At 38.2% G+C, this 13,809-nt stretch overlaps 1 protein-coding gene across 3 annotated transcripts in view; it reads left to right on the forward strand.

Moving 5' to 3' along the window:
* PDGFA (platelet derived growth factor subunit A) overlaps window positions 1-13,809 on the forward strand; it is a 33,349-nt gene that overhangs the window by 15,999 nt on the left and 3,541 nt on the right. Inside the window, exons 5-7 of one of the 3 annotated variants that reach the window (XM_030459585.1) lie at window positions 3,216-3,342; window positions 4,964-5,046; window positions 6,137-9,413. In XM_030459585.1, the coding sequence (XP_030315445.1) occupies window positions 3,216-3,342; window positions 4,964-5,019 (183 nt within the window). In that variant the 3' untranslated portion in view covers window positions 5,020-5,046; window positions 6,137-9,413. Of the gene's footprint in view, window positions 1-3,215; window positions 3,343-4,963; window positions 5,047-6,136; window positions 9,414-11,144; window positions 11,319-13,809 lie in introns of those variants that run through there. The other 2 variants (XM_030459587.1, XM_030459586.1) reach the window with 2 other exon arrangements.

Consider the following 13,809-nt stretch of genomic DNA (forward strand, 5'->3'; position numbering starts at 1 on the left):
TCACAGGTGCAAGGGGAAGATAGGCTTTTTCCCACCAGTGTGCATTTATTTTAATACAGAAGAAATAGGTGCTTCTGAAAAGCATCACTGAAATGTTATTTGGTTTTATTTCCCATCCTATATTTAGGTATAAGGCACCTGAGCTTGGCTGTTTTGGGGAATTTTCTGCGCTGAGACTTCTCCAAATTTCCGTCCATGGGAAATTTTCCTTAAGTGCTAGAGATGCTTTGGACACTTCTGCTTACAGTCTTGTTTTTTTCCTTCTACTACTCCCTACTTTAATCTCTCCTGATGTTTCTCTTATACAACATTTTTATCAGATTTTGTATTAATTTTTACTTAGACACCACACTACATCTACCTCAGGATAATACATAGTGATACAAGTGTGGTGCCACTGATTACACACAGTTTAACTAAACTAGCCAATTATTTCACTGTCTCTCTCTTAGAGAGTTTTTAGATAGTGATATTTTGTGGGTTTGGAGGATTTGAGGTTGTCAAGGTTTTTAGTTTTGTTGTGTTTGAGACGATTAAAAGCAACTGATGTTGATTTGTTGAGGAATGACCATCTCAAAGCATTTGGCAATACAGTTGAGAAAAAAAATACAAAAAGAAGAAAAAAGATGCTAACATAAGGCCAAATCTCATGCTGTTAGTGTAGCCATCCCTGTTTGTACCCATGAAAAGTCTGACTTACAACCTTCATCATTTTAGATTAGCATCCTGTGTGGCAGTGGGTGCTAACAGATGACACAAGCACAGTTTATCTGCTTTGTGCTGCTTCAGTTTGAATATTTGCAGTATCTGACAAAACTGCATTCCTTTACCTTGTGTAGTGTGCAGTAGGGTGGTGGAATGTATGCTGGATTGTATTTTAACTACAGTACAGCATAAAGGAGCTTTAAGTGGCTATATAAAGTCATTATGATTCTATTCTTCAAAGTATTTTTTTTTATAGTTGTTTAATACCAAATAGCCACAGGAACTGCACATACCTTTCAGTTTGGAAAACAAAGCCAAACAAGGACAGACTTTAAAAAGCTTGATTACAGTTTATTTTTGTTGTGTGTAATTTTCAATAAGACTGGTTTATTCTAACAGCTGTAATAAGCATGGCAGATCTGAAAGCTGTTTTCATGATTGCTGGGTCTCTTTCTTTGTCTCTGATGATGGAGGTGTCTTAATTACTTCTTGTTTGTGTAAATTTTAAGGATTAGTCATCCTTTGATGCCAGATGACTCAGTTTTAGCATACATTTTCAAATCTTTGCCTTCAAAGGTTTGATGGAGTTGAGTTCTGATAGAAGATTTTAAACACACAGCTTTGACCCATAGCTAGTCTTTCAGCAAAAGCATTCTTGGATGTCTCAGCCAGCTCTTAATCTGTTTATATGGAGACCTGGCAGTTTCAGAAGAGACCTTTTAATATGGATATTTCAGCTCTTGCCTCTCTGCAACTTTTGTTTGCAGGGAAAATTGTCTCTTCTGTTGACAGAAGAGGTGGTGACTAAAATGTGGATCTCAGCTGCTCACTCCATGAAACAATGGCAGATCTCCCACTGACTCTAATAAAGCCAGGGTTTTGCTCTAACTTCTGTGACTGTCATTTAGAGCTCCTTGGTAGTTTGTGTCCACAGAGCCAGAAGAGTGTGTTTTGTGAAGTGGGATTGTGATGGGTTTTTTCCACCCACCACTGTAATTTTACGACACCTGTTCCAGTTTGAGGAGGGCCAGGGAACGATTTCCATAACGTGGAGATTGATTGGGATCATTTAAGTCCTCAGCAAGCACACAAGTAAACCATTACCAGCAGAGTCTAGTCTACTTGTGGATGCTTTATTTAGTGGTAACCAGAGCTTTTGGTTGGATCAGATTTTACAGCTTTGTCCTGTAAATTTTGTAGAGACAATCTGGGTCTCCTGTCCTGCTCCTTCATCTGTCTTATTTATAAAGCATACCTGTACTAGGGGTACTCTTCTTGTTTGCTGGGACAGCCACATTGCAGCTCCCTTTTGTCAAACAAGAGATAAGTTGTGGTAGGACTGAGAAGCCCTGATTTTATTCCAGCAATTTCCATTTAAAGCAAATGATTGTCACCTGTTTATGCAACGTTTAACACCACTGTAAGCTAAACATTGGACCTCTTGTGTAGTGTCAAGCACTCTTTCCCTACATTATGCCTTATTCCCTTGCATGGCTGTGACCATCATGACATTATTCTTAGCACCAGTCAGTGCCCAGCATCCCACCACTCATTTCAGTGCCCCAGCACAGCAGTGTTCCTGACCCTTCCTCATCTGGCTGCTGGCACCACGTTGGTCAGGATGTCCACATGTTCATGTCCCCACCCCCGGCAGTGTCTTTCTCTTCTGAATTGGTTTTCTTCAGATGAAAGACATGAATATAGCCAGAGCTTCTCCAGCATGCTCCTTCCTCCAAGCTTCTCTTGCCTTCCAGGTTTGTTTTTTGTTAAGGGTGCCCGTGCTTTGCCCAAAGTGGAGCTGTGCAGTTGGAAGCAGTTAGAGGGAGTGGAGAGAAGTAGTGCCAGCTCTCCACACCAATGCCAACAGCTGGATCCAGTTTGCAAGTGAGAGCTCCCTTGGACCTAAAAGCCATGGGAGCTCTTGTAAAATAAGAGCTAACCTAACAATAACCCAGGTCACTGCAAGAAATGGGTGGGATTGAGGTTGCTGCTTTCTAAACCGATACTCAGATCCTGGTTCTGTAAAGAGCTTGGACACGTTACATTCAGAGGGATCTGGAGACACCAATTTGTAAATTATAAAATATATTCTAAACCACCCTCCTGCCTTCACTGTTAGCCTTCAGCCTAAGGGTAGTGGTCAACAAGTGCAGAAGATCATGCTAAAAGTGGCAGTCTACAAGAGCAACCACTGATGTCAATCTGTACAGAAGTTTCTTGTGATATATGTGAAAACTCAGTTGCTTAAAACGTCAAACCGCAATGAATGGGAAATTGTTTTATATCTTGGGGGAAAAGAAAATTGTTTCAAACTGCTGAACTTGAATAAACAAATAGTCTGTGCAATAAATAGTTACACGATGCACAATTAAGATAAAAGATGATTAGTATGCTAACATTTTATATGGGTTTGGCTATGTTAAAAAATAGAGGTATATAGTTATCTGTCTTCAGTTCTGAACTATAACTGTGTCAATGTATTTCAGTACATACCTCATCGTATTTTATAGGTGGCAAAAGTGGAATATGTTAGAAAAAAGCCAAAATTAAAAGAAGTTCTGGTGAGATTAGAAGAGCATATGGAATGCACCTGTACATCATCAAATACTAATTCAGATTATAGAGAAGAAGAAACTGGTATGTTTTCCTTTTATTTTTGCATTAATGCTGATTTCATATGGACCTCATTTTTATACTGGTAAAATATGTATAGCAAACTTTGCTTCCAGTGAACTCAGTAGAGAAGCTCCCAGCTGCTTCTCTGTGTGTTGAGGATGCAAAATTAGAGAGAGCTTGTGATGGATAAAGAGTTTGGAGTTGAATTTTAAAGTGTTTCTGTTCTTATTAGGTTAGCCTTTAAATAAACATAAATGCCCAATAGTATTCAGGTCTTGCTTAACTAAGTTAAAGGTTGTCATCTTGCAGCTTATTGGTGAACACTGTTGCCTCATTTCTTTAGACTTCATGGAGACTGGACTAAGGCTGAGATTTACTTGACCTTGGGGAACATATTAATTAAATGAATGTAAATCACTTAGGAATAAATTCAGTATTCAAAACTGAAGAGTTTTGAAACAACTTTGCCCATTCCTGTTGTTTTCTTACTTTTATATAGTCAAGATTTTTCTGCCAGTTGTCATGTTAAACTTAAGTTTGTCTTATCAAGAGAACCCTTAAGTTACCATGTGGAAAGATTTATGAGGGCAAGGACTAACTTTCATTTTTTTTTTTTCATAAATCCACCTAAAATCATTAGCTCAGGTCCTGTTACTCAGGTGCAATCAGTGCAGAATTTGACACACTCAGGAAACCCACAATAGTAGAAAGAATATCTTCCCTTCTGACTTTGGTTGAAGGCAACCTCAAAAGTTTTTTTTCACCTCTGTCTGCAATTTAGACCCAGCTCCAAAATTTAGAGTCAGTGAAGGGCAAGTAAATACAGGGAGGAAGGCTGCCCAAAGGTGAGGGATTTGGATGTGGCTGGGTAAAGAAAGCTTTTCTGTGCTGTCTCCATCCTGCATGGAGACATAAATCTGGTCTAAGTGAACTTCAGTAAGCTTCAGTTGCTGTTTACAGAGCCAGAAGGATTAGAACTTGTATAAAAGTGAAGTTAGGCCTCTGCTGTGCTTTTATTGGACATCAATTTATAATCTGAGCTGAGTGTTTTAGATGAAAATAGGTTGAGTTATGAGTGGACAAAAACACATTTTAACTGGTTATTTTCATGTGTGTATGGTGTGATACTTTTTCCATGGCTTCTGTTTGGAAAAAAGTATCATGGATCAATGTCACTTTTTCAAAATGTCTGCAGTTGCCCAAGACTAAGCACTTAAGATTTTAAGATGGATACTTTTCTATTTGGTGTGTGTGAAAAATGAGGTAGAATTGTCATGGAAGAATATAGATTTCTAGGATTTAATTACTGGTAGGAACAAAACTTGCACCAGCCAGTGGATGATGAGCTGAAAATAGCTTAACTACAGAGCTGAAAGCAAATGTTAAATACTGCCTGGTAACAGTAATTATAGCTGGATCTTGGAAATGACGTATGCAATGCCAACTTTGTTTATTATTTCTTTACTTTTGTATAATTGCATTGTAAACAGGATGTCAGATCAGACATTATAAAGTTATTACTTTAATGCAAAGGATAATGAGATTTCTTTGAAATGTAAATGCTTTGAGTATTTATTACTTCAGTGTTCAACGAAATGCATTACCTTAGGGCTTTTTACCAGCCCTTCCCTTATGTTAACAGGAAGGCCTAGGGAATCAGGTAAAAAATGGAAACGAAAAAAGTTAAAACCAACATAAAACCTACTGGAACTATTTGATACTCAGGTAGGACCTATCTGCTGAACACCTTAATAGCACAAGTACTGGAAAACTTAATCAAATATCATCACTTCAACTTAATCACTGTTCAAAATCTTGACACTTGCTACCTCAAGGCTGCAAAGAGATTAGATTTGATTGGCTTTGATAATTCTACCTGCTGGTATTTTTCCTTTAAGCTCCACATCACCATCAGCATCTTACATTCTTGAGCTACTTCCTTTTCTTGCCTTTTTTGTGGGTTTTGTTGTGTTTGGTTTTTTTTTTTTTTTTTTTTTTTGGTTTTTTTGAGGGTGCTAATACTTCAGCTTCTGAAATCTCAAGTTCCATTGCCTCTGCTTTTGTTTCATTATTATTGATTTCTCAGGTCAAAGCATCACGTAATAATGCACGAATGAACTGCCAGGTTACAAACTGTTGTGTTCTCAATCATTGGCTGTAAAGCATTGAGTGTACATACAGAAAATACTGTTTAATGCATGACCATCCAACCCATGTTTTGGCATGAACTGGGTTTGATCGTACATGCAGCTGAGATGGGCTGATGGGCTGCCTGCCTGACAAGGAAGATGCTTAGGGCCCTGAAAATTCAGATCAGTTTTATTTTGGTCTGTTCAGTCTCAGCAGGATGGTGACAGTCATTCTATTAAATACAGAATTTACATTTCTTGATAGCTTGAAATTGTTTAAACTGCAGCACTTGCAATTGATTCTGGAATGATTTGGATTTTGCAGTGTGTGTGCCTAAGGCCTGGATGATGGTGAATTTTGTTTCAAGCACCTATTCTTGCACAAAAACTCCCAATGGCAGTTTTCATTTATATTGATGTATTGTTTCTAAAGAATGCTAAACTTGATATCCTGTTTCAGATTAACAGGTATTTATTGGGAATAGTATGATAGAAGGAAAGATTTTCTAAAATTCAACTTTAAAAGTGAGCATGTAAACTCAATCAAAACAGCATTTAGAACTTCTTGTCCCAGGTTAGTGACTCTTCATGCAGAACAGTTTTTTTTTTTTTTAAGTCATCTTGCTTAGAAGATAGGACCTTTGATTCTAATCATAGAGTTATTGTATCTTTTTTCTCTCCTGCAGATGTAAGGTGAAAATAAGCTAGAAAAAAACTTCTCTCTGGGACATGGATGTACATGGTTTGTTACATTCCTGAACCTACTATGTATGGTGCTTATTGACTGTATACTTTATTTGTTCTCCTGTGTGAAAAAACTGGCTCAAAAGAACACTTAATGAGAACAAAGAGACAATGTACATTTGTTTAATGTGACATCAAAGCAAGTATTGTAGCACTCTGTGAAACAATAGGAAGCTTCCCTGTCCAAAAAAGAAAAAAAACGAAAGAAAGAAAAACAGAAAAGAAAAAGAGACAGTTGAATGAATGGAGGATACCAAAAGTACTCACAAACATGACAAAAATCTAAGTGAATAGTGGATTTCTGTCAGAGCAGTCAACGGTGCTTTACGTCAAGAAATGTGCCTGCGTTCTTGATGAAGATGGATGGACACTGATGGACTTCAGGCACAAAAAAGCAGGAATGTATGAAATGATCAAATGCCACGCAAACACTATAGAACAATACATCCTTGCTTGGTGGTGTTTTAAAAGTCTATACAAAAAACCTTCTGGGGAGCCTTAAGTGGATTTTTTTTTTTTTTTTTTTTTTACACCATAAAGTGATTATTAAGTTTTCTTTTTACTCTTTGCCTAGCTTTTTATTATCTCTTGGACTACATTTGCCAATAACACATATAAAAGACTGGTATAACAATAAGCAGAACACAAAACATTATGGTATTTCTCCTAGTGGGATGCAAACTAATGAGATGTATTAAAATAAAAATGGTATACCTATGCATAATTTTCTAGACGTTTCTTGGTTTATGTTTCCCAACCTCCCCCGTAATTTAAAGCATTACATAAAAAAGAAAAAAAAAAAAAAAAAAAAGAGCAAAAAAAGAGAGATGTGCGTAAACAAATCATAGGATATCCATGCAAAAATCCTCTTTTTCCTTTAAGACTTATGCCAGTTGCCTACTAGTGATATTGTGTTAGCAATTGTCATTCTTATCAGTATACAGATACTTTAATTTCACATGTTGGAGCTGTGTGAAATGTACCAATTCTTGTATCTGCATTGTACAATGTCATGGTGGCATGGGAACTACCTTGCTGCAAATATTTGAACAAAACCTAAAATTCTTTATTTTTGGTAAAATGTTATGCTTTATGTGTATTCAACAGAAATATGTGTTTTTGTAAAGGTGAAGTTTGTATTTTTATCTAAAAATTAACAGTTTTATATACCTGAGAAAGCCTGCTATGTTTTCTTGAACCAAAAAAAAAAAAAGAAAAAAAAAGAAAAAAAAAAGAAAAAAAAAACATTTTGTGGTCATATTTTTGTAGTAGAATAGCCCAAATAACATCAAAATCTATTTTAACTATAGCAGGGCAGATAAAATACTCTGGCACCAGCTCCTGTGTTTTCAAAGTGCCAAAGGATCCAATGTTCAGTTCCCCACAGATTGTGGTGGGAGCCACATGGCTGAATCCTTCTGTACTGCTTTGGAAATTTAGGGCTGTGCCAGATGTGACATGGCTACCCATGGCCAAAATCACTGCCCCACCCCAGTAGTTTGGATTGTGTGTCCTTTGTTTTATTTGGATTATCACACTGGACATATAAAATGAACTACTGGATTCTTTTATTTGTGTAACATCTACAAAGAGATGAAAGAGTTTTCTTAGTTTGGAAGACAAAACAAAGTTTGTCTTGAAGACAGTGTTTCCACTCCAATAACAAAATATCTTCAAATGTGAATGAACTGGAGAACCTTAAAACAACAAAAAATGAGGTTTTTAACCTTTCCATTTCTTTAAATATAGTTCAAACATTCCCCTTCTGTTCCTGTAGCTATGTCCAATTTCAACCACACAAAGCAGTGTTAGCTAACAGGCATTATTGGCTTCAGATGCTAATGCAGAGATAGAGTTAGTCACCGTTCTATTTTGTGATCATTTTCCCAGTGTATTTGTTGAGCACCAAAACTGGAAATACATTTAACTGAGATTGTCTGTGCTTGTTTTCCACTAAGTGTACTGTTCACGATGTTATGCACATGAATGTATGTGTCTGCGTTTAAAAAAGTGTATAAAATGTAATTTATATATTTATGTTTCAGTGGGATGCCAATAATGTTGCTCCGTTCCTTTTTTCATTTATTTTTTTTTTTTTTGTCTGAAAGATATCTAATGAAAAAAACAAACAAACGTATATACATTAAAACCATGTAGATGAAAAAACATTATGTGACCCACTCAGACACTGTGCAGGTATGAAAGGATGTTAAAAGTCACTTAAGTGGAATAATTTACAAAAGAACTTTCTGAGAGTCCTAAGGTTTTGCTGGCATGGGAAGGTTGCATTCAGATCTTGTGGGCCAGGTTCCCTGGAGTAACTCCACTGAGTATAATGGAGCTCTGCTGATTTACATCATGAGTGAGTCTGGCCCTACATTGAAGTCTTGCAGAAAAATAAAAAAAGCAAACTGAGAGGCATGCATTTTAGTGGTGCCAGCAAATAAATGTGTTATGCCAAATTTGGCAAACCAGGAGAGAATGGAGACTGAATGGAGTCTTTTCCAGTAGCTGTTTGTTTGAGACTTGTAGTCTCGAGTTAATTTTGTTACCAGGAGTGAAATGCACACGAGTTGTTGTTCTCAAGCACAGTGTTTATACAGCATGCAGCAGAAAACAGAAAAATCTCAGGGCTATCTTCTCAGCTAGTGCAAATTGGCAAATGTTTTTGACTTCAGCTGCCCCTAAGCTAATTTACATCAGATGAGGATCCAGTCTATGGTTTCTAAAATGTAAGGAGTAGTGTCATGACATGAGCATCACTTACTGTAGTCCAGCTGAGCTATTACCCACCTGCCTTTCCAACACTACAGGCAATGGTATTAATCCTTCTTCAAGGTGGCAGATACAACCAGAAGAACATTGACATTAAAGGTTGCAACACAGGAGACATTAATTCAAAGTTAAGTTGGACATTTCAAGGGCCATATCCTCAGCTGGTGTAAATCACCACCACTCCATTGCCTGCAATGGAGCTGTACCAGCTTACACCACTTGAGGGGCTGGTCCCTCATTCTTGCTCATCCCTTTCACTACTTGGTCCTGCAGGGATCTCAGATTGTTGTGTACTGTTAATGTAATCCTGTGTTCTCTAATACTTAAGCACAATAAGTGAATATAAGAATGAGTGTCAGACTTAACTTTGAATGTCCAAGCTCTGGAATGGTTTGTTTCACCATTGTGGCTGTAAATTAAAACAGTTCTCTGTGCATTTGTGAATGCCGTGTCATATCTTCTTCCGCTGTCTGCCTGAGGTGGACTCCATGAGGATTTTTAAATTGCAACATTTGGAGTGTTACAGGGAAGGGTGTGAGCAATGGGAACCACAAGATACCTGGTTGACAGCTCTGTTATTTGTTGGGTGGGGGACTGCATGGAGGAGTTGCAGATGAGAGTTGTAAGTCATGTTTCCATGCAATCCTTTAACACCTCCTTGGTTTTGTCCTTGCACATACTAGGTAGAGATTAGTGGGGAAAACGTTGTTCTGTTTTACATTCTGCAGTCACTTCCTCTGTCCAGAGATTCAGGTGTTGGTCTGATTTCATCTTTTTTGAGGTCTTTCCTGGTGAGAAAGTTCATGTGCAGGGGACTGCTCCAAAACAATCTCAGTGTTATGGTTGGTGCATGGTCACTGATTCTCCCGTCAGTTCACTGCATTTACTTCTGTGCTTCATTTTTCCAGAGCTGCCCTTTGGTTGCTTTCATTGGGTGAAGTAAAGGATTCTGTGCTGGTTTGCTTTCCCTTTCTTCTGTCCTCTGTCCTGCTTGACATCTGCATTATTAGTCAGTATGTGGTGACTACAGGCAGTTGCTTCTCTCCAGTCCTGGAGGTTCTTAGGCAGCTCAAGCACTTGTGTGTCTTTGACCTCAGGGTTTTTACTCTGCTTGGAACAGCATCTCACAGGTCTCCTCCCTTCAATGAGCTTCAGCATTCCAGCTGTAAGGTTCTCTTGCCTGTCCTTCTCTTGTCCATGTTGCTTTTCTGTGGTCTGCTTTGCAGCTATTCTCTGCCCAACTCTCCCATCACTCTGTTTCTGTCTCTCAAAAATAATTTTCACTTCCTAGGATTTGTCTCATCATGTATCTCTTCTCTCCAGCTTCACAGAACAGCCCTTGCTCTGTTCATCTCCAAATCAACTGCTTTATCTAGGCATGGACCCTGAGACCCTGTCTCCTATGCCTACAAGCCCATAGCTGACCCCCATGTGGAAGACAAACGCTGTTATAGGGACAAGCAGAGAGAAAAAGATTCATCTTTGCATTTGGAAAAATACTCATTACCAAGGCCTCCCTGATGAAGCTCTGTTCTATTCCAGCAACAGTGTAACTCTGAGATAATGGCATCGAAGCTTTTCCAGATATTAGACAGTTCAATTAAGATCATTGGCCCTGCTTATAATTTAATTTGAAAGTATACCCAAAAGCAAAGATGAAGTTTCAAAGCTACTTCAGTTTGCATGCTCATATTTTACTCTAATTTGAAGGAAATAATGTTTTTAGGCCCATTCCATGGCTTTAAAAATCTTACCCTGAATATTTGTTCTGTCCTCTCTTGGACTGGAAATCACAGTTACTTTAAAATAGAAACTATTTGTAGGTTTTCAAGGAAGTCATTTCCTTGGTGTTTCTGCTCCACAGATTCTACTTCTAGCAGATCTCAGAGAGTCAGATAAAAAATTGTTTATACCCGTAAGAATCACACTAAAGTTTGCTTTAATTTCAGGTAACAGGAAAGCCTGTTAGTGTTGCATTCCTGAAAAAAATCAGCCTTTATTTTGTATTTATTAATTGAAGTACTGTATGCTTTCCCACCTTATCATGGCAAGGTATTATTCCATACCTGAACTTTTCTCTGCCACTTTTGGCTGTAGTATCTCTGTGGCACAGCCTTGAACTGGTTTATACTCATATCTCCTCTGAAATAAAGAACTGTTGTTATCCCATTTTAGGCGAGACTGAAGCATGGAGAAATGACTGTGCAAGGTCACACAGCAAGGCTATGGCAGAACCAGGGATAGGACTCAGATCTGAGTGCTCATCCAGTTCCCTAAATCACTCGACCATCTTCCCTTTCCAAGAGTGAATTCTTGCACCCTTAGAGCTAAATACTGAAAAGATTAAGGGTAAGTCATTTTGCCTCATTATTGTGCATTGGGTACATGATCAAAAACCACTGCCATATCATCAGAGAAGGTAGAGACTGATAAAATTCAGCTTTCTGCCCATGCAGTTATGCAGCCTTTTATGCTACCATGAGCTAGTCATTTCCTGCATCTCTAAGAAGCCAGGCCTTGGTGACACAGTGAATATTATACACATAGAACAAATCAAGACTCAGATTTTATGGGAATTTACAAGAATTCAGTTGGCAATTTTCATTGGACTTCAGTTCAGTGTCATTCATCCCTTTTATGGGGTGTGTAATAACTCCTAAGGGAACTGTTTTTATCGTGGACCCAATCCTGTTTTTTTTTCCCAGGCCCTAATGTGGAAAAGCACTTTAAGAGCTGCCTGTTTGCCCTTCTTCAAACTAGTGCCTAAGCATGCTTGTAACTTTGGACAAACATCCCATAGACCTCAGGCAAATGGAGCAGAATTGATGCTTTATTGCTCTTTTTGAGTAGGGTGTGCCTTCCTGACACAGGATGCTGGGTGAGGGATGAGGGTCTTGGTTGCTGCTGAAGTGTGTTGGAAGCAACTTCAGAGATGAAGTAACAAGGCTAGAATATACAACTAGAAAAACAGCTGGGAGAATTCCACTCTTTTCTACTTCCATGGAGGTTGCCATTTTGAAATACAAATTAGTTATTTTGAGGGGAAAGTACTTCACTGGCATGGGTAGATTCAAGGCTGCTGATACTAATGGTGGTGATACCATTTCTGTTTGGGTTCCTCAGAGAACATAATTTGAAAACCCATTGTCACATCCATAACAGATAAATTAGAGATAGGAAAAAGTAACGAGAGGACATTTCATCTGAAATTCTGCAGTTTGTGGTTTTCTGGGGAAAAACATAATAATAAAAGGAATCAGAAAATTAAAAAGATGGAAAGATTGGTCATGCATTTTTCAGTTATGGAATGTTACCTCTCCCTTCAGTAATTCTAATTATTTGCTGCATCAGGCTGAATTTACATGCTGAAGTTGCTCAGGATCACTACAACACGTAAAAGTTATGGCTGGTTCTCATTGAACCTATTATCATGGCATATGACTGTGAGGTGGGGCCTGCAATCACAGCTGTAAATCAAAGAACAAGTCATAGGTTAGGTGCTATTTTCCTTAGATATTGTTTCTAGGTTTGTGTTCTGTATGCTGGTCTCTAGAGTGATGTTTGGTCAGCTTTTTAGTTAGGTGTGAAGTTGAGAATACATAGTTCCCAGCCTGAAACTAAGGAAGTGCCAGCTCAGTCTTGTTCATAGTTCATAATCAATAGCTGAAATTCTGGCAATGTTCTCATGATGGAATGTCTCTGAAGGTTTCAGAGTCACATACTTCCAGTGCTACTTCTTCCCCTAGAGGGGAATCTGATAATTATTATATTTGAGTCATTATCAGGACATCAGATCTAACTTGGTTTGAGAGTCTAAAACTTTCTGTTAGGACCATGCATGCCAAATGTCTTCCAGAATTTTAGATTAAAATGCATAAAGGAAGGTTGACTTGTGTTCTTCAATAGAAAAGAAAACCACATACAAAGGCTGGAGTAGTCCTCAAGCAGGGAAATAAGCAGCCAAGTTTGTTACAAGTATCGTCCACACAGCTTCCCAAGATCAGACCTGGTGCTTTGGCTCTATGTACTCTCTTTAATCTTGCATAATGAAGGCAACTGATTTTATTGTCCATCTTTGAAACTGAGAGTAACTATTGAGGTCAGGTATATGAAAATCTGAAGCACTGACAGATGCAGCTGAGCACATAAGCACATGAAATCCCCTGGGGATTTTGAAAACATCTTGATTCTTGAAAGCAATCACAAATAAGTAGGAGAAAAGCATTTTAAACGCTTATGAAAATCCCACCCTGGTTTATTTGGCAGGTGAGAAGAGAATCCAGGAAATACACTACAATGCAATGATCATTCAGTGTCAAAGTAGGTGTTCACAGAAAATGCTCATGCCGAAATTTTTCAGCAGTTAATGATCATCTTTACAGACCATAATACTTGAATACTTCACTTATCGATACATCAGGGCTTGGATGAACTTTGAGATGTATGAAAATGAGACACTCCTTAGGCCAATGGTAGCTCTGTGTTCTAGTAACTGATCAACCAATTACATAATTGGCCAGATCACAAACTCACAGAAATAGATACAACTCTGTCGACTTCTCTGAAGATGACAGTTACCTGAGAACTGACCCGAAACTCTTGCCACAAATCAGATAATGCTTTCATATATTTTGCTGTTTCATGTTACTGTAAAAATAGACTCATTTCCTGGAACAACAAATACAAGAAAATCTAGGAAAGCAATTTCCCACAGAGATTGGTCCACGCTGGGATTTGCCGAGGTCCCCGGATGTGAACATGTGCTGCTGGTAAACATAAACCAGCAACTTTGTTTAGGGAAGCCTCTGACCTGTCAAAAATGCAAAGCATTTGTTACCAG

The sequence above is a fragment of the Calypte anna genome, chromosome 14 (assembly GCF_003957555.1).
Source record: "Calypte anna isolate BGI_N300 chromosome 14, bCalAnn1_v1.p, whole genome shotgun sequence".
Lineage (NCBI taxonomy): Eukaryota > Metazoa > Chordata > Aves > Apodiformes > Trochilidae > Calypte > Calypte anna.